This window comes from Simochromis diagramma, unplaced genomic scaffold (genome assembly GCF_900408965.1).
Source record: "Simochromis diagramma unplaced genomic scaffold, fSimDia1.1 OVJJ01000387.1, whole genome shotgun sequence".
Classification (NCBI taxonomy): Eukaryota; Metazoa; Chordata; class Actinopteri; order Cichliformes; family Cichlidae; genus Simochromis; species Simochromis diagramma.
In genome coordinates, this window is record NW_024387152.1 from 9,840,088 (window position 1) to 9,858,264 (window position 18,177).

General features: G+C 43.8%; 1 protein-coding gene across 1 annotated transcript in view; it reads left to right on the forward strand.

The window, feature by feature from the left end:
- Positions 1-17,855, forward strand: part of arhgef19 (Rho guanine nucleotide exchange factor (GEF) 19) — an 18,019-nt gene extending 164 nt beyond the window's left edge. The window contains exons 1-16 of the mRNA XM_040048041.1: positions 1-785; positions 11,397-12,105; positions 12,202-12,696; positions 13,283-13,415; positions 13,498-13,583; positions 13,692-13,948; positions 14,042-14,202; positions 14,312-14,464; positions 14,716-14,845; positions 14,998-15,072; positions 15,161-15,250; positions 15,344-15,507; positions 16,430-16,588; positions 16,675-16,754; positions 16,844-16,948; positions 17,083-17,855. The exon at positions 1-785 is cut by the window's left edge and continues 164 nt beyond it. Of these exons, the coding sequence (XP_039903975.1) occupies positions 11,418-12,105; positions 12,202-12,696; positions 13,283-13,415; positions 13,498-13,583; positions 13,692-13,948; positions 14,042-14,202; positions 14,312-14,464; positions 14,716-14,845; positions 14,998-15,072; positions 15,161-15,250; positions 15,344-15,507; positions 16,430-16,588; positions 16,675-16,754; positions 16,844-16,948; positions 17,083-17,237 (2,931 nt within the window). The 5' untranslated portion in view covers positions 1-785; positions 11,397-11,417 and the 3' untranslated portion in view covers positions 17,238-17,855. The remainder of the gene's footprint in view (positions 786-11,396; positions 12,106-12,201; positions 12,697-13,282; positions 13,416-13,497; positions 13,584-13,691; positions 13,949-14,041; positions 14,203-14,311; positions 14,465-14,715; positions 14,846-14,997; positions 15,073-15,160; positions 15,251-15,343; positions 15,508-16,429; positions 16,589-16,674; positions 16,755-16,843; positions 16,949-17,082) is intronic.
- Positions 17,856-18,177: the final 322 nt, after the last annotated feature.

The window sequence follows — 18,177 nt, forward strand, 5'->3', positions numbered from 1 at the left end:
CGGAGTCTGACATTTGGTGAAAGCTGCATGCAGGCGTGCGCTCGCTCCCGCAGCCAGAGGCATTTCTAGCAATGGAGCTGCACGCACAAAATCCAACATGCAAATCTCTGCCTTTCAATCCCCATGTGCAAATCTCACACATTAGGACGGTTCCCAATGCATGCACACACAAAAGTAATCACTTTTCTGATAAAGTAGATACCCCACTGCCCTCACATTCAGAGTTTTTAGTGGTTCAACACTTCCATAGAAGTGCAACCTTATCCTTCCAATTTATGTTCCCTTTCAATCTCCCGGCAGGTGCTGAAATGGCAAACTAAATAACTATTAGTTTTATAGAACGGGCAAGAGAAGGGGAGGAGAATAAGAGAAAATAAGACAGCACTTCCCTAACAGTAGCTGTGTGTGTGAGAGAGGGAGAGGGAGGGAGAGAGAGGGAGAGAGAGAGGGAAAAGCAGAGGGAAGGGAGAGCAGAAGAGCTTAGTGAGGGGATCTGCATTGCAAGTAGCTCTGAGTGCAGCAAGCGGTGGCTGTTTTTTCTCAACCTGTTTTTGTTTTTCTGGAGAGGGGAACAAGAACAAGGAGAAGATCCGAGCGGAGGAGTGCAGTTTATAAAAGTCCAGGCTGTGTCCAAAGCTACAGGGAGGACGAGGGAGGAGAGAAGCCGGGAGGAACACAAGGCAGCAATGGATAACAGAGTCCAGTCTGACCCTGGGATGGCCTGGATTCACACACTGCTGCTGAACTCCATCCAGCACACACATTAGGCTGCTAACGCCACTGAGGTACAGTACTAAACATACACCAGCAATAACTCTGAAATAACAAATTAAGTCATGAAACCAACACACACATTCCATCTTGTCTCTGATATCAGACGGCTGCTGTGAGTGGAAGTTGAGCTGCGCCGTTTGCCCGAGAGTGCAGGCTGTGCTTTGTGTGATACACTTGAGGAAAGTAGTGCTGTGCAGCTCGTCAGGTGCATTGCATAAATATGACAGCTTATAAACTCTCAGCTGGATACAGGAAGCATAGTCATGAGACGGGTTATCAGGTGTATTGTCTACCAGGTGTATTGTCTACCAACAAAAGGCGTCCATTTGAACACATTCTTTGAAAGCCATGTGTGTGGTAGAATCAAGTTAATAGCTTAACCATTGTGCTGGCTTCCCCGCTTAGACAAAGTCTGCAGATAGTCAAGTTACCCAACTCAAATTGATGCATGTATCCTGCCAGTGAGATTATTAGCTTCTGCTTTAATGTATTCTCTTGGAAGAAGCTGCTTCTTGCATCTGTAATGTTTCCAGCTGCTCCCTAGGCAGTGTAGACTAAGGTGAGCCTTGAATGTGATGGTTACAGTGGAGCAGTGAGTTGTTGCAGAGTGGGGCAGGTAAGTGCATGTCTGGAATATGCTGGATGAAGGGTTGTTAAAAACTACACAGGGCTGAAACTTGGCACTTCAGCTCAAACACGCTGCTCAGTTCTCCTCCTCGTTAGATTTTAGCATAATACTCAAATCCACCTCTGTGTTTGTGGCTCCTGGCTAAGAGCTTGTTACTAACCCTTCCCTTTTCTGGCTCCGTGTGCTTCGAAACGTGTGAGTGCTTGTATTAATTAATGCCTTCATCTGCATATGTGACACGAAGGGCTTATTCAAAAGCTCCAAACTGGCCAAATTGCTGACGCCGCTTCATCAGTGAATAAAACAGTAATGCACCGATGACATTTAATAGCTGGAAGCTGCTGTGTTTCTCTCGCTCACCCACTGAGAGAGAACACTCTGACTTGTTCTGAATGTCTTTCTACTATCATCAGCAAAATCCCAGATGATGGCTGGCCCTCTTTCTGCTATCCTAATGACTAAGTGCGTTGTCATGTGAGTTGACGGCTGCCGATGATGATGGCGATGACGACGATGATGATGTGTATGGATAGTCTGGAGATTCATATTTTGACTGGAGCACAATTAGATAGTTGTGAGCGGTTTTGTGGATTATCTGATTTACTGCGGTGTGTTTGTCTCGAATGAGCCATCTGCACATCATACGGGCAGAAAGTGTAAATCAGGACCTTGGACTGTTTTACCACACTTTATTACAGGCTGGAGATCGTCTCTCTGATAATCTATCTATCTTTTTTCTCATTGGAGGGGAAGAAAGATGTTTGATGACTGACTTGTTTTTCTTTCTGACTACATTTTTTGGCCTCCCAGCAAATGACTGAAGTTCTGATTTCACTCTGCACGCCTGCTGATATCACAGATTTATAACTCTGCTTGCCGCAGGAGCCCTGCCTTTCCCCAACACTTCCTCCCCCACACAACTGCATGTCTGCAGAGCACCTGCCCCATCACCTGCCACTCAGACACTGGCTGTCTGAGTGTGTGTGTGTGTGTGTGTGTGTGTGTGTGTGTGTGTGTGTGTGTGTGTGTGTGTGTGTGTGTGTGTGTGCGCGCGCGCGCATGTGCACATGTGTGTGTAGGTGTGTGCGCATGTGCACATGTGTGTGTAGGTGTGTGCAAAGTTTAGGAAAGCAATCCTGGATGCCACACCTCTCGATCCTCCCACCTCACCTATCCCTGCTAACCTTGCATGCAACTGCTTCCCGGTTTACCTCATGGGATTTATAGATGTTCACAAACATTGTCATAAGTGCCTCTGCTCTGGTTTCCTCACTCACCTGTTTTCCTTAAAAACTAGGCTAAGATCACTAAGCAGCACTGACTGAGAGCAACCTGTCATTTAACCATGAGTGACACTGATATTTTAAACTTACTTGGTCATGTTCCTTTTTTTTTTTTGGCTTGTGGCCTAAATAGCAACAGTGTTAACAGCCCATAATAGCAGCCTTTTGCTCCTGCTTGTGTGCTTTCGAGTTTCTTTGTTTGTCTCCTGCCTCAGCTTAGCGGTCAATTTCAGAGGAATGAGTGTGCCGAGTCATCCGGGGAATGTGGAAAAGTGTCTCCTGCGTATCATCTGGGGGTAGGGCGCCTCTCAAGTTGGACGTGAACTTGTCTTCAAAACCTGTACTCTGAAACAGGCCACCTACTGAGTTAAAAGCCTCTGCACTCAGTTAATAATGATAAGCAAGGCAATGGCTTTGATTTGTATTTAGAAACGTTTTTTTCTGAGGCAAGCAGGAGGCTCCAGCCTCGCTTTGAAAACATAAACTTTTTACTTTTTAGGCAGCAGTCCATGGTTCTGTCAGAGGGCTTTTTGGCCCATATACAAAGGTTAAAACCAACAGAATTTTGAAATCTAAACCCAGGGGCGATGTGTACAGAGCACTGCCCTGACTGCGTTGCTGCACACCTGTCTAAGACTGTAGCCCCAGGTTATTGACTTGGCCAGTGAGACGCATCGTGTGTTCACATTTGGGCTCGTGCACGATAATGCATTCTTGGGTTTGGAAGCAGTGCCCTTCATTAAAATGTTTTCTGCACATCTGTGCTCTTCAGGAAAAAAAAACAACATAAACCAGGTGTTGCTTTCACATTCATCTGCAGCATGTCTTCTTTCCCAATTTAAAGGCCATTCAGCTCTCTTTCACACCCACTAATCCCCTCGATGCTGCTCGTATTCACAGTTTGGTTTTGAATAGTTTACAGCTTTAGCTCTCAGCTAAACACGAATCATTTCTGAATGGTCATCTCATCAGGCGTGCTCCACTTTTGCCTGATCACATTTCAAAACAACTTATAGCTTGTCCGTGCCTGTTCGCATGATAAAAGCGAGGAGCATGGGTAGGGCTCGGTGCTGAGAGATACTGTAGTTAAAAGTGCAACAGAGAGCGTGTGTGCAAACACAGGAGCTGATGAATGCGAGAGATGCAGCAGCAGTTCGGTGTAAAGTAGGTCAAACTCTTGAGAGCTCGTGGCAAAAGATCAGATTAGGAATCAAAGTGCTCTGATTGACAGTTGAAGAACTAACAAACCCTCCATCCTCCTGTTCAGCAGACTTACATGTAAGCCATAAACTAAAATGAAACCAATGCAGTTCCATGAATGGCAGTCAGTTATTAGAAGTCTTCTGGGCTAAAAAAAAAAAAAAAAAAAAACAACAAAACAAAACACCCCAGAGTAATAAATTGAAAGGATGTTGTTTGTGACAGGCTGGAGCCTCCCCCAGCTACCACTGGGTGAGAGGGAGGGTACACCTGCAAGGTCGCCAGTCTGACCACACAGACATGGGGAGAACATGCTCACAAAGACCCAGTCAAATGGTTGTCGAACTCAGGAGCTTCTTGCTGTGAGGCAACCTCTGCACCACTGTGCCACTTGAAAACAAAATGTAAACTTTTATCAACAAACCAAATCATTTGTCAGGAACTATTTTCAGCTGCGGAGTAATCCGTATTAGATGTTTGAGTATTTAGAGCAGCATATGTAGGACTGAGTTTAAACTATAGTGATTTGCTTATGTTTGTAGTAATGAATAAAGACACCCAGGAGTATAAGAGTACTGTGTTTAAAATATTTTTTAGCATGGAGGAATATGTTTTATCAGCCTCTGGATATATAGCATTGGGGTTTCTTGCTAATATTTTAAGGTACAGTGTAAAGTGTCCTGAACTTCTTCTGTGAATTGGTGCTCAAATTAGCTAAAGAGAAAAAAAATATAGGATACTAGCATTAGTTAGTCAGGTAAGAGAGTCAGTTAAATCTAATATGTATGAATATCTAAAGGCATTTATCTAGTGGTTGGAGAAAAAGAAGATATTTGAAGACTTGATGATATGTATAATGGAACGTTTACTGTAAAAACGACATGCTTGCTGAATTTTAACTAATCTGATTGGGTTGAACTTTTCATATCTCCGCATAACCTGCTAAAACAGCTCTCCTTTTTTTCAAATCTCATTGCATTCTGATAACCATCCTCTGTCAGAAGGTGCTCATTATCAGATTTTCTGGATTTACAACCTGTTGGATCTTTGGCTCTCCATCTACATGGTAGCTTTTGCGACTCCTGACAAAGCACCATAATTAGATCAGGTTATTTCCATAAGTTTTGTCAATAGCTCCTTTGTGTCGTTGCTATCCTGGCTGCGTGTCTCTTGTGCATCAGCTTATCTGACTGCAGTTGTAATGGCGGATGAGTGAAGCCGGGAGTGGGGGGCAGGAGAAAGGTTAAAGGTCCAAAAGTCTTGGCGTTTACGCGTGAGATGGTCGCCATTTTTCCAGGCTGTTAAATGAGGGTTCGCTGTTTGTTCATCTCTGCTAGCAGGAAGCCCACTGGCCGAGACAAGGTTAGAGAGGGCCTCTCTACATTTTGTCGGTTTCAATTAAAGGCTGGGAGCCCCTCTCTCTCCCACACACACACAGACATTCAGGTGTACATTTTGAGTTGTAGCTTTGTGCGATTATTAGCCGGGTTGTCAGCATGCATCTTCATAGTGTCCCAGTAGGTCATGGGTAAGTTGCCTGAGGCTTTAGGGGAGGATTAGGAGAACCCACACCATGTGTAAACATTTAGGTAACCCTCCCACTAACACCACCACTACCAACCTTCTCAGTAGCCTCCGGGGTACTCACCTGTCGCCACTGGTGGAGGCTGGAAGAAGAAGTACAAATACCAAGAAACTAAACTGCCTGACCTAAAATTCACCCATCTGCTTTAAAACTGCTGACATGTCTGATCTGACAAAAGAAATGCAGATTAGCGCGTCAACCTCGACTACTTCTTTCACGAGAATTCAGCACAGCTTAATTTTGAAAGATTAAAATGAAACACCATGAATACCACCTGGTTTTCCACACACGTGTCTGTGTTGCACATTTGAAGCGGTGCACAAAATAAACCTGAACTGAGGCAAATTTCCATCAGTGCGGTTGAATTAATTTCACCTTAATTAAATGCATATTTTAAGAATCAGCCGGGAAAGTGCAACTGCACTATAGATGCGTTATCAACTGTAAGCAATCAGAAAATACTAACAGATAAATAGCAAAACACTTTCTAATGATTTAAGCCGTCATAATCATCCATAAAATGCTGTTTTTAAAACTATGGTGGCTGCACTGAAGAACAAGGTTCAATTGCAACATTAATAACAACTCCAAAGGCTGTGGTCATCATTTCAGAGGTTTCAAAGATATTTACTCATTTGCTAAACATGCCTACCTCTGTAATATTCTGTTAGATCTAAATTTTCTCGACAAGTTCCCAGCTGCCTTTAACTGCTTGTATGCCAACGCATCATAATTTGCATCAAATTAGTCCTAGTTAGACATCGTTTTTGCTCTACAGCAGCTTGTAGGATCTCATCAGAACTGCTCACGCTGTGAAATATGCTGTTGCAACAACAGAATACTGCATCGGACGCTTTATGCTTTCCATTTTGAAAGCTGTTTCACATCTGTCCCAGCGCTCAATGGAAATATTTCACAAAACAGAGAGTTGAGGAAGGTGCTTTTCCCTGACGCTGAATGATGTCACGTCTTGTCTCGGCAGACAGTGCTGTGCTCTTTAGCCTGCTGCTTGGCAATTAGTGGTCCGATGTGACCGAGCTGAACTGCGATCTCACACATACACGTGAGATGGTCGCACCACACTGCCAGGACACTCCACGTCTGTCTGACCAAACACACTGAGGACGGGCAGTCATGGAAAACAGTGTGACTGTGTGTGTGTTATCTTTTCATTGTGCCTGGTTATTCAAATTTCTGCCATAAGGCATCGTAACACTGCAAGGAAGGAACCTTAAAACCTTAAATTATTGTATTTTATCACTGGCGCCTGTTATGGAGCGTTGTGTGGGTTGCAGCATCATAGCAAAGCAAAGTGTGCATTGGCCTGAAGGTTAGGAAAGTAAAGTGTTTATACTGGATCCTGATGATCAGGATTAGTTTATCTTAGTTTATCCATTCAGCCCGGCAGTGTTTTTGTTTTAAGTTCAGTTTAGTTTAAGCTGGATTCCACAGTGGCTTTAATCATTTATTGTTTAACATTTACTATATAAGCAAATGCACACTATTGTAATCTTTGCATTCTTGTAAATAACCATGTAAACATTTTTTTTATTGCTACTATGTCTGTGTCGTTTTTTTAAAAAGCCGCTTTTATCCCTTGACGTTGGTTGACGGGGAGTCACTAAATGACAAAGTATCTTTATCTCTATTTATTGTTTTTAGGGTTAGTTTTGGTCTTTTTTAGTTATTATAAAATGGGGCGCATTTATGGGGGGAAGATTCAAAGCTGTTCAGAACATTTGATAGAAACATGAGAGTCTGTGAAAGCAGCAGACCCAAAGTCGTGTAGACACCAGTCCCACAAACACAAATGCACCAGATCCTCACCGCGCTGGTGATGAAATGCTCGGTATTTTTACTTTGTTTCAGTTTGTTTGGTGAGTGCAGATCATCATTTCAGCTAGTTTCCATTTTTTGTTATTTTTAAAATGACTAGATTTTTTTTTTATTTCAGCAACTGAAAGTTTTTTACTAAACCTAGTTTTAGTCTTACTCAACGTAGAGATTTTTGTTGGGGGGTGGGGGGTGCGCCTTTATCTGACATATTGAGATAACACATTTCCAAAGAGCTAAAATAATGTACATTTTTAAGTGTTATCTATTTTATCTTGACTAATCATCAACACGCTTTATTTTTCCTAGTTTGTGATGTTAGACCACATTGTCTGTTTCCGGCCAGGGAAATGGCATCAGTGAAAACTTTTTTTTTTTTTTTTTTTGAAGAGGCTAGATCTACTCTTATACTGTTTCTTAGTTTTATGATCCCTGAAAATAAAAATCCTTTAGTTTTTGTACTTTTGGAGACCACAAGCTCAGTCTTCGTGGGCTGCGATTAATGTGCGTTCAGCTCTCTAGTGAGTATTTACAGACGCAAATGTGGAAAAGACTTAAAATAAATTACAGTGCCTGTGTTGATAGCTGGATTACTTTGGCTGTTTATTGTTGTCAGCAAGCCAGTTAGAAAAATCCCGTGGAGCTGCACCATGGCAGAAGGTACTGTAACTTTTGAATCCGAGTGGGAACTGGGAATGTACAGCGGTTGCCGTGTTTTAATAGATCAAAGGTCAATCACAGCGAGATAACAGCAGTAGTAAGTGCTGCGTGGGATGGGTTCATGTTGATGTTTGAATAATATCTTGATTCGTCACCAACAAGTTTGTGATAGATTTGCTTACGTGCCCATTTAAAGCAGTGCTACCTTTATACACCCTAGCATTAGTAAAATAAACAGTGTAGACATGTACATCTTCACTGTCAAAAACCACAAACAGCTCCAGCAATGAATCCATTTGTTTTAAACTCCCAGCAGCAAACATCAGACAAACTTTAATTATGCGATTACACAGCGTTTTGGCTCTGTTGACGTGCTGAATCAGCAATAGATTTATGCTCATATTCCTGCGCTTATCCCCATTAAAGGATTATTTTGAGACGTATCACAATTAAAAGTGCTCCTCGTTTGGCTGCTGGCATTAAATGCACGCCACAGCGCCACTCATTAACTTCTGTATGCAGACACGCTGTCTTAGAGCAGCCTAGTGAAATTACAGGGGGGGAAACACTGGCAGCAAAGTCCACAACAGTCACAAAATAACACCCTGCTGTGACAAGGGAAATTACACGTCTTTGGAATTGAAATTTTAATAGTGCATAGATATAATTGTATCAGGGAGAGGAATGCGCAGCACATGTAATCGGATGCTTTCATGTTTTGATAAAACACAGCGGTGGGATTTATTCTCAGCTCTTTAAATCTTTCTCTTGGTCAAATGAAAAGATGAAACTAATGCGCTGCGCAGATTTATGTTACATTTAACGTGCTGTTAAAGGCTTATGTGAACATTCATTCATTAGGATAGATTATTTCCCTTATTTGCTAGACAATGCACTATAAACGACAGCGGTAGAGAGGGTTTAGCTAATACTTGACATACACTACAGCAGGATTAGAGTATAACCAGCCAGTAATCACATGCAGATACCAGTAAGCTGGTGTCATTATGCAGCAGTGGTCGAGATGTGTTTATATGGCTCAGTGGCTGCACTATATGAGTGGATCAGTATAAGCAGTTCCCACACCCTCTCAGGTGTCCTGTGCTCAGGGCGGCCTGGCCCAGGTACACAGATAAAGGCTGCCTTTGTCTGCAGCGGGGAACAGGTAACCATTTGAGCCTGCCTACCGTGTGTGTGTGTGTGTGTGTGTGTGTGTGTGTGTGTGTGTGTGTGTGTGTGTGTGTGTGTGTGTGTGTGTGTGTGTGTGTGTGTGTGTGTGTGTGTGTGTGTGTAAGAAAGAAACAGAGAGATAGGATTGACTGGTCTGCCTACCTTTGCCACAAGAACAGGTGTGGCTTTTCAACGGCCTCATATTCACAGCATACACATCTGCGCTCAACAAAAAGGAAGGTAAACTGTGATTTCCAGTCCGTGATTCTCCAGGCAAACAGGCAACATTACAAACATACTCTCAGTGAAAGCACGAGTGTATGCTTTTATCCACTTAAGGGACACTAGGCGCATGCCAATTACAGGTACTCAGGTTAATGGGATACATTAATGTAAAATGTAAGCTTCTCGTAAACATTTGCAGTGTGAGAATGATGATTAAGCTCTAAATTACAAAAAAAAAATCCCCAAATTAAAGGGTATAATTTCTGGCTACAGAGAGCCTGCACTGTGTGTGTGTGTGTGTGTGTGTGTGTGTGTGTGTGTGTGTGTGTGTGTGTGTGTGTGTGTAGGCTGTTGTGGAAAAATACTGATAGAAAAGTTAAAAATTAACATACAGCCCTGTATTGTCATACAGTACACTATTTTTGCGCTCTGTGAGTTTACAGGAGTTTAAAATAATAAAGTGAAGCTGGATAGATTTAAAATTAAACATGCAGGCTAACATATTTTATCCTGCAGTGCTAACAAGTTATGCTGCAAGATATATATTTTTCATGAGCATTCAGTAGTTATCTTTATTAAAAATGAACAAAAAAAAGAAGTGACTGAAAACAAATGTGGCACAAATGTGAGCGTGCATGTGTGGAAAACGGCATTAGTGCTTGCAAATCTGTTTGCTACGTACAGTTTAACCAAGTGCTTCAGCCACAAGAACATATATTTAAAAAAAAAAACTGACAAAGAAATTAACTTTTTGTTATTATTGCCAAGAAAACAGAAGAATCTGGTGTGCTGCCATCGACAGCAGTGTGATTATGCCAGAACCACATGCCTAGGTTCCTGCGAGGATGTGACTTGAATATAAAAACTATTTTTTAATAATCCCTACCTCTATATCCCTCTGTGGGTTTGAGGCTGTGTGTGTGTGTGTGTGCTGTACGTTTGTGTCTGCCTTATTCTTTTCCCTAGGTGTTTAGGCCAAAAGTTGAGGATTACTTGCCCAGGAAGCAGTGTAAGCAGAGACAGAGCTCCACTGGTGTGTGTGTGTGTGTGTGTGTGTGTGTGTGTGTGTGTGTGTGTGTGTGTGTGTGTGTGTGTGTGTGTGTATAAAGAGCCTGTCAGGAGAGCTAACTTTATGACCCGCTGCTGTGTTTCAGCAGACACTCACTGTAAATAGTCAATCACTAAAGGTGCCTGCTGAAGACAGCAGCTGACAGGAAGTCAGAACAACAACCAGACTGACAGATGAGTGTAGAGCTCAGGTGAAAGGTGAGAGTGCTGACGATCTCTTCCTCCGTCTGTTCTTCTGTTGTGGTATTCTGTCTGGAGCTGCAGTGTGTGCACGTGTGTGTGGAGATGTTAAGTACAGGGGGTGAATGCTGTGTGGAGAAAAGTCCTTTAATTAGAGCAGGAAGACACTGCATCAGACTTAAATGTGCGTGCGTGCGTGCGTGCGTGCGTGCGTGTGTGTGTGTGCGCGCATGTCTGCACATGTCAGTTTCAGGGTCCTTTTTCATGGAGCTGTATATGTGCCTTTATCCTGCTGCACGAGTTGTAAAATGTGAAGAAAGGGTTTTAGAAGGTCGTTCTTGTGCCACCTCCACACAGTCGGCATCCATAAATGATCTAAATGGTTTCACAAACTTCCAGAATTTGGACTGCTGCTTATTAGAACTGAAAACACCGAAACACTCGATCGATTGTTAGGAATCCTCTGGCGACACTAAGCCAGGCTGCAAACACTGAGCCGCGTCCGACCATGTTCGATTGCAAGATAAGTGGTTTGCTGCTGTAGTCGTTCTGTCCAGCAAGGTGGTTGGAGGAATTATGTTTGCTCCATGTTTTTCAGATGTTACTGCAGAATTAAATGCTATTTTTTAGGCAGTTCTAAATCCTGAATGTAGATTTTCTAAATCCTTTTTTTATCCAGTCCCTTATAAGCCACTGTTTACCAAAGCTATTAACAAAGTTCCAGTCTGCAGCTCATTTGCATTTGAATTAGAAAATATGAATTTGTGATCTTCCCTCTCTTCTTTTTTAGCCCTCATGTGCCCGTTCAGCGATGCTCCCCGGGTATGGGTTCTCACCTTTGCCTGACTTCCAGCCTCACCTTCATGCCATTCGCTGCCCAGGAGAAACCCCCAGCATGTGGATCCCGGGCGGCTCGGCAGAGTCCCAGAGTCTGAGTGAATCCACCGAGGACAGACGTCTCATCCACATGTGTCACCACAAGCACGTTGCTGTGTGCCAGCAGGAAACGCTGGCTTTTTTTGAGCTACAGCCAACAGCGACTCACAAATTAAATGGTTTTGGCTCCTCGAGGCCGGCCATTATACCACACGCACAGTGCACAACACACTCGCAGCATCTGAATGGTTGCAGACAGACGCTAAACGAACAGAATGACACATGCAGCAGAGGCCGCAGGACAGACAGCGAGCGTGGAACAAATCTGAATTCGAACTCTCCCACACTCGCCGCAGGTGACGGTGAGCTTGAATGCCAAAATGGCAGCAGGACTCGTTCGCAGGAGGAAACTGAAAAGCCACGAACGGTTACAACAGTATGTCGTCCTCTCCACGCTGCTCTTAGCCTCCCTCTATCGTTCCCTCTGTCCTCTCTGTACACAAACAGAGACTCCTTGGAATCTCAGCTACCGTCGTCACCAGAATGTCCTGGCATTCAGGGCTCAGACTCCTGCCAGCCTCAGAGGAGAACATCACAGGGTTCCCTGAAAGAGAAATCCATCCGTGAGTGTAAACCTTTTGTTTGATTTGGCAAATTAGGCTCTAAAGCTCCTTAACATTCTTTCTTCTCATCTAATAAAGTAATTTTCTCATGCGCAGGGAGAAAGATGCAGGTTTATTCCCCAGACAGTCCGAGTGATGAATCGCTCAGCAGCCCAGTCCTGGAAGCAGACTACATCTTTCCTGGACCTTTTGCATCTTTCTTAGAGGAAGACCTCAGCGGAATATCTTCACTAGAGACCATTTCAAGTCCCTCATCCACAGACGGTGCTACGGATCTCTCAAACACCAGTCACGATGATATTTTTAATCTACCCGAAGAACCGTTGCAGATAATAGAGGACTCGATGCCATGTGTAGGAGAGGTGAGTGGCAGCATGGACACATCGACTGCCGCGGGTGGAGGGAGCTCTTTGTCACGCACCCGTCAAGGCGACCAGGAACGGCGGCGCTTCTCAGCTTCAGAGATAATATCGAGGCTTCAGCTATCGCAAAGGAAGAACTCCTTCACCTTGAAGCTGGGGAAGTCGCTCTCTGCTCGGGTAGCCTCCAGGGACAGACAGAGCTCCAGCAACCTCAACCCCAACACCGACTGTGAGTAGACAACAGTGATGGATCAATCAAGAGTTTTCCAAAGCAGCCCAACGGATTATAACAGATCAGTGAGACAAATTAAAGATGACTTAATAAGATGACTACCACAGCATGCTGTTTGGGGCAGTTTATTCATTTACTTCTTCCAAAAGTTTCAATCTTAAATGCCTATTAGAAATTTAGCATTTACTGAGCAGAGGCAAGAGTGACCACAAGCTGCAATGACTGCAGGATTCAGCCACATTAAAAGTTCTGCTGTGCTTTAAACTCGAGGGGTGAATGTTAGTGGAACAAAGCCTAACCACTCAGGCAACAATCATGAAATCATCATCTCTAATAACTTTGCTATTGCTGCCAAGCACCAAGCACAGGCTGACTGTAGTGTGTACAAACTGACAGTGATAAATAGCTTTTCCTATGTTCTCAGAAAAGAAGCCTCAGGTTAATCCTTAGTGTAAAAAGTCATGAAAAAGAAAGTACAACAGTTCTTTGTCTCCTTTATTGCATGCGGTCTATCAGAGTAGGTCTCAGAAGGTCATAAATGCCATAAATCTCACATCCACTATCTGCATTTCATTCTCCTAAGGTAAGTCAAACTCAAAGCAGCGGAGCTCAGGAGGCTCCAGTGACAGCGCTCCCCAGAGTCCCGTGGGACCGGCACCTTCCTTTCCCAGCGGTGACAATGGGATGCCTTTGCAACGCTGGAGCGCCAAGCTCGGGTAAATAGTAGCAAAAATAGTGCTACTTAAAATCTGTAAAGAATAAATCAAACATAGAATTTCATTTCCCATTGTTTCGCAGAATGCGTAAGAAATCCATAGAGGAGGACCTGAACACACATCCATCTGTTCCTAGTTCAAATCGACTGTCACGGTTTTTACCCAGCTGTAAGTTCGCTTCACTTACTGTTTTTGTTTTTTCCAAAACTGTAAGATATTCCAATCTTTACAAAGTCTTACCTGTTCTTTCCTGGAACAAACTTGCTCTTTTTGCAGCGATTCTGTACCAGGAATACAGCGACGTCGCCATCAATAGAGAGATCCAGAGGCAGCAAGGGAAGGAGCCGGGCACAGAGGAGGAGGGGCTCAGGGAGGAGGGCTCTGATGGGATCCCGTCTCCATCAAATCTGTCCCCATCCAGCTCCTTTCGCTCATCGCGAGGCTCTGCTTTTGCACTGTGGCAGGATATACCTGATGTTCGAAGCAGCGGGCAGCTCGACAACTTCAGCAACGAAGAAAGGAAATTACAGGAGGTGAGTAAAGTATTACGTTTCCGTCTCATTTAATCTCTGTTTCACTCTTACTGCTCTTTATAAAGCTGAATTGCTGCTTTTATCTAAACTCAGGCAAAGTTTGAGCTGGTGACGTCCGAGGCGTCGTACATTCGCAGCCTGACAATTGCAGTGGACCACTTCATGCTATCACCGGAGCTCACAGACTGCCTCGGGGCTCAGGAAAAGCAGTGGCTCTTCTCCAAGCTGCCCGAAGTCAAAGATGTCAGTGAGAGGTGAAGTAACACGCAGCTGACGTCCTTCTGTTACCCTGAGGTCGGCGTGTGCTAACATCTCCAGTATCACATCTCCTTCTCTGAGTCTCTCCTCACTTGTTGCCTGTAGATTTCTTCAGGATCTGGAGCACAGGCTGGAAGAAGACATTCTCCGTTTCGATGTGTGCGACATCGTCCTGGACCACTGCCCGTCTCTGCGAAGGGTTTATTTACCCTATGTCACCAACCAGGCTTACCAGGAGCAGACATACCAGCGTTTGCTGTGAGTGTAGAAACACATCAGCCCCGGGAGACGTGAGCACACATCTGCACATGTGCTTGACCGCAGTGCATAAAGTCTGATTGTTGTGTGGCTGTCTGAGAGTGCTCTGGTGTATTTTCACGCCTGCATGACTTAACTTGCAGATGATTCATCTTGACTAAGAGCATGTTTTCTCAAGCTGAATTGGATGCTGGAATTTTGATTCACTTTCTCTGAAAGTCATTAAAACATTTCTCGCCCTGTCCTCTCAGGCACGAAAACCCTCGTTTCCCCGGCATCCTGGCTCGCTTAGAGGAGGACCCCATCTGCCAAAGACTTCCTCTGACCTCTTTCCTAATCCTCCCGTTTCAGAGGATCACACGGCTTAAAATGCTAGTGGAGGTACACGCTTAAACATTCACTGCAGAATTCCAGTTGAAACCCAATCATACGGAACTGCATACAGGATAATATTTCTTTTTCCCCTGCGACATCACCACACAAAAGTATTGTTTACTCCTTGGAACATCTTCAAAACCATCTTTACTTTTCAGAATATCTTAAAGAGGACAACACCGGGTTCCCGAGATGAGGACACCGCCACCAAAGCTTTCAATGAGCTAAAAAAGGTGGTGATTATCATCTGTAATAGCCAGTTGGATGAGTACCAGTAGTGAGACATGACAGTAATCACCATGTTGGTATTTGTCTTCTTAGATCATCAAAGAATGTAACTCCAGTGTGCAGTCGATGAAAAGGATGGAGGAACTCATCCATCTCAACAAGAAAATCCACTTTGAGGGCAAGGTGAGGGAAGCGTTTGAAGGTTCCTCTTATTATCACATTTTTGTATTTTTTTTTTTTGTTCATTAAAGCGGAGCCTGCTTCCTTTCTTTGTAGATCTTTCCTCTTATTTCCCAGTCACGTTGGCTGGTAAAGCACGGAGAACTCCTGGAAGTAGACACTCAGACAATGAGCATCTCCGGATCAAAGCTCAAGTTACCCACCAAGCCAGTGTACCTCCACCTGTTCAATGACTGCCTGCTGCTGTCCAGGAGGAAGGAGTGAGTTACATTCAGTGTGCACACAAAGAAAAGCTGAAATATTGTTCTAATGATGCATAACATGAAAAGTGCCAAAGGTGTGGCCAGAAAAATTCATCCATTTTCAGTAAACTGCAAGCGGCACACTGGCGAGGACCCCAGTTTGGGTCATTTCCACCGGTCTGTCTCAGACAGTAGAAGTCTGTGTTGACAGTCTAACCCTGGGCCATGAATTCACGTTGCAGAGCCCCATAAATGTCGGGGTGGGGGGAGTCCAGGATGTGCTCCCGCCGCTTTGATTATTGAGATCTGGGGACTCTTTGACCGAAAGCTGCTGTTTGGTCTCTTGATCTCATCAAGACTGATCACCCTCAGCATGAAAGTCGTCCCACTTTCACATCGAAGTTTAAGGTCCCGTGTCAAAATGGAACAAATGCAGAGGGTCATAATAGGACTTCCGCAGAGCATTAAAAAGTGGTAAAAGTGCCAGAAGCGGCTCAGATATGCATGAGAAGATAATCTTAAAGGTGGTATCTACCTAGTTTAAAGGTGTTGTTTCAGTTTGACAATTTGGTGTTTTTCCCAGACCTTTAACCCCACAGTGAGGTGATCAGGTGACTCTATTATGCTGTAGGCAGCATTTTGCTGCCATAATATTGGTTCGATTGTCCCTTTACAAGGAAGGATCCCTGCAAATCATTTCAAAGTTGTACTGAACACTCTTTATTGAGGAGTGGTGGAGTTTTTCCAATATTACGGGCTACACCTGCACCAAATAGGAAAAGATTGCTGCTTCATTCCTTCTGTAGAGTACCAAAACCAAGTAGAATGGGTAGGTGGTGCTAGTGGTTCAACAACTTACTGAGATGTAGTTTTATCTATGAATTTGTATATACTGCTTGCTATTGATCATTATACTAAAATGACCCATTGTCCTTTGCAGTACATGGAAGTTTATGGTGTTTGTACACGCTAAAATCGGAGAGTTGAAAGTGAAGGATCTCAGTCAGAAGCTGCAGGGCATCTCAGGCTTCATCTTCCACCTACAGCTGTGTGAAGGCCAGCAGCTCAAACATCAGATTCTGCTCAAATCACACACCGAGTGAGTGTCATGTCTGTCAAAAGCTTCAGTCACAGCTGGACAAGTTAAGTTGTTTAACCGCTCCTGTCGGCTTTGTGTTTGCCAAGGAGCGGGAAGCAGAGATGGATCACCGCCATGTTTCCGTCTGACCCGCTCGTAGACATCGAGCAAGCCAATGAAAATGATGGTCAGTGGAGATCTATCAGTGCAGAAAGATTTAAGGCAACACTATTCACCTCCTCATTCATGTTCTCGCTTCGTGCCTTTTCCTATTAGATATATCGCAAGTTCAGTGCATCAAAAGCTACCAGGCTCAAGAGCACGATGAGTTAACACTGGAAAAAGCTGACATTCTTCACGCCAAGACAATTACAAGTGATGGTAAGAATCGGGCAGAGTCTGTTTTTTTTTTGTTTTTTTTTTACCACTCCAGCCTGAACCTAAATGAACAGAACATGGATGCATTAAACACGCAGCTGTTTATTTGATGTCTAAGGGCTGCTGTGTTTCAACAGGCTGGGTGGAAGGCATCAGGCTGTCAGACGGGGAGCGGGGCTGGTTCCCCAAATGCTACGTGGAGGAAATCACAAGTCGCAGCGCGCGCCTCCGCAACCTCAGAGAAAATATCCGCATCAAATGTGTCACACAGAAACTGAAGGGAGAGCACTAACTCTTTTTAACTTGCAACTTGTCATGTGTTAAAGTTGCATTTTGAAGCTTGTGGATGATTGTTTTCTTTTTTAGATGGACGTGGGACCTCCGTAAAGTATGCAGGTGCTAAAACAAGCCAACGTGTTTTGATTGTTATCCCCGTGGTTGACATTAGCAGTTTCCTTTGGCACACTAGCTCCAGAAAGAGAGTGCAAAGCTTCTAATGCTCATTTTCCATTTGGAGTTTAGATTTTCCACACGTAAGACTGTAAACTACACAGGGGGATTACTTTATGCATGATTCGGTACCATTTTTACAGGCTGGAAAGAATGAAGAATGTGGTTTAAATATGTGCACGTTTATCACCAGAGGTAGAAAATGTAAGCATCACTAAGCAAGTCTGTCACTGTTTTTCTATCATGGCTCATGTGGGGCACAATCTTACTTTGGGCTGTCTCCTGGCCTCTGTGGGGTGCTGCAGGTTCACTCTTCTAATAATCAGAAATGTGCTTGATGCGGGTGCTGCTTCTGAGATGCCTCAGGACACACCACAGGCAGTTTTTTCACATTCATATCTTCACGTGATATACGATTTTTTACCAGTGCAACAGTGCATTATTTCCATCTACACCCTAAATAGCCAGTTGTGATAAAGTGATAAAGATTCTTATATAGTGATAAGAATTTGGTCAAACATGCTTATCTCTTTACTAGAGGATGATACCTTTTTATCTGGACATGATCTGCAGTACCCATGCTGTGATGAAGTGCTTTCAGGACGGTATTTTAGAAATGAAACAAGTCGTAGGGTTTAATACCGGTTACACTGTATTCACATATGTAGCCAAACCCTGATATATTGTGTGTATTCCTCTGTGCCATAGACTTCCACTTTTGTTCAGAATCCACTGGTGACATCTCTAATTTGTCAGTCGCACCATGACTGGTGTATAACAAC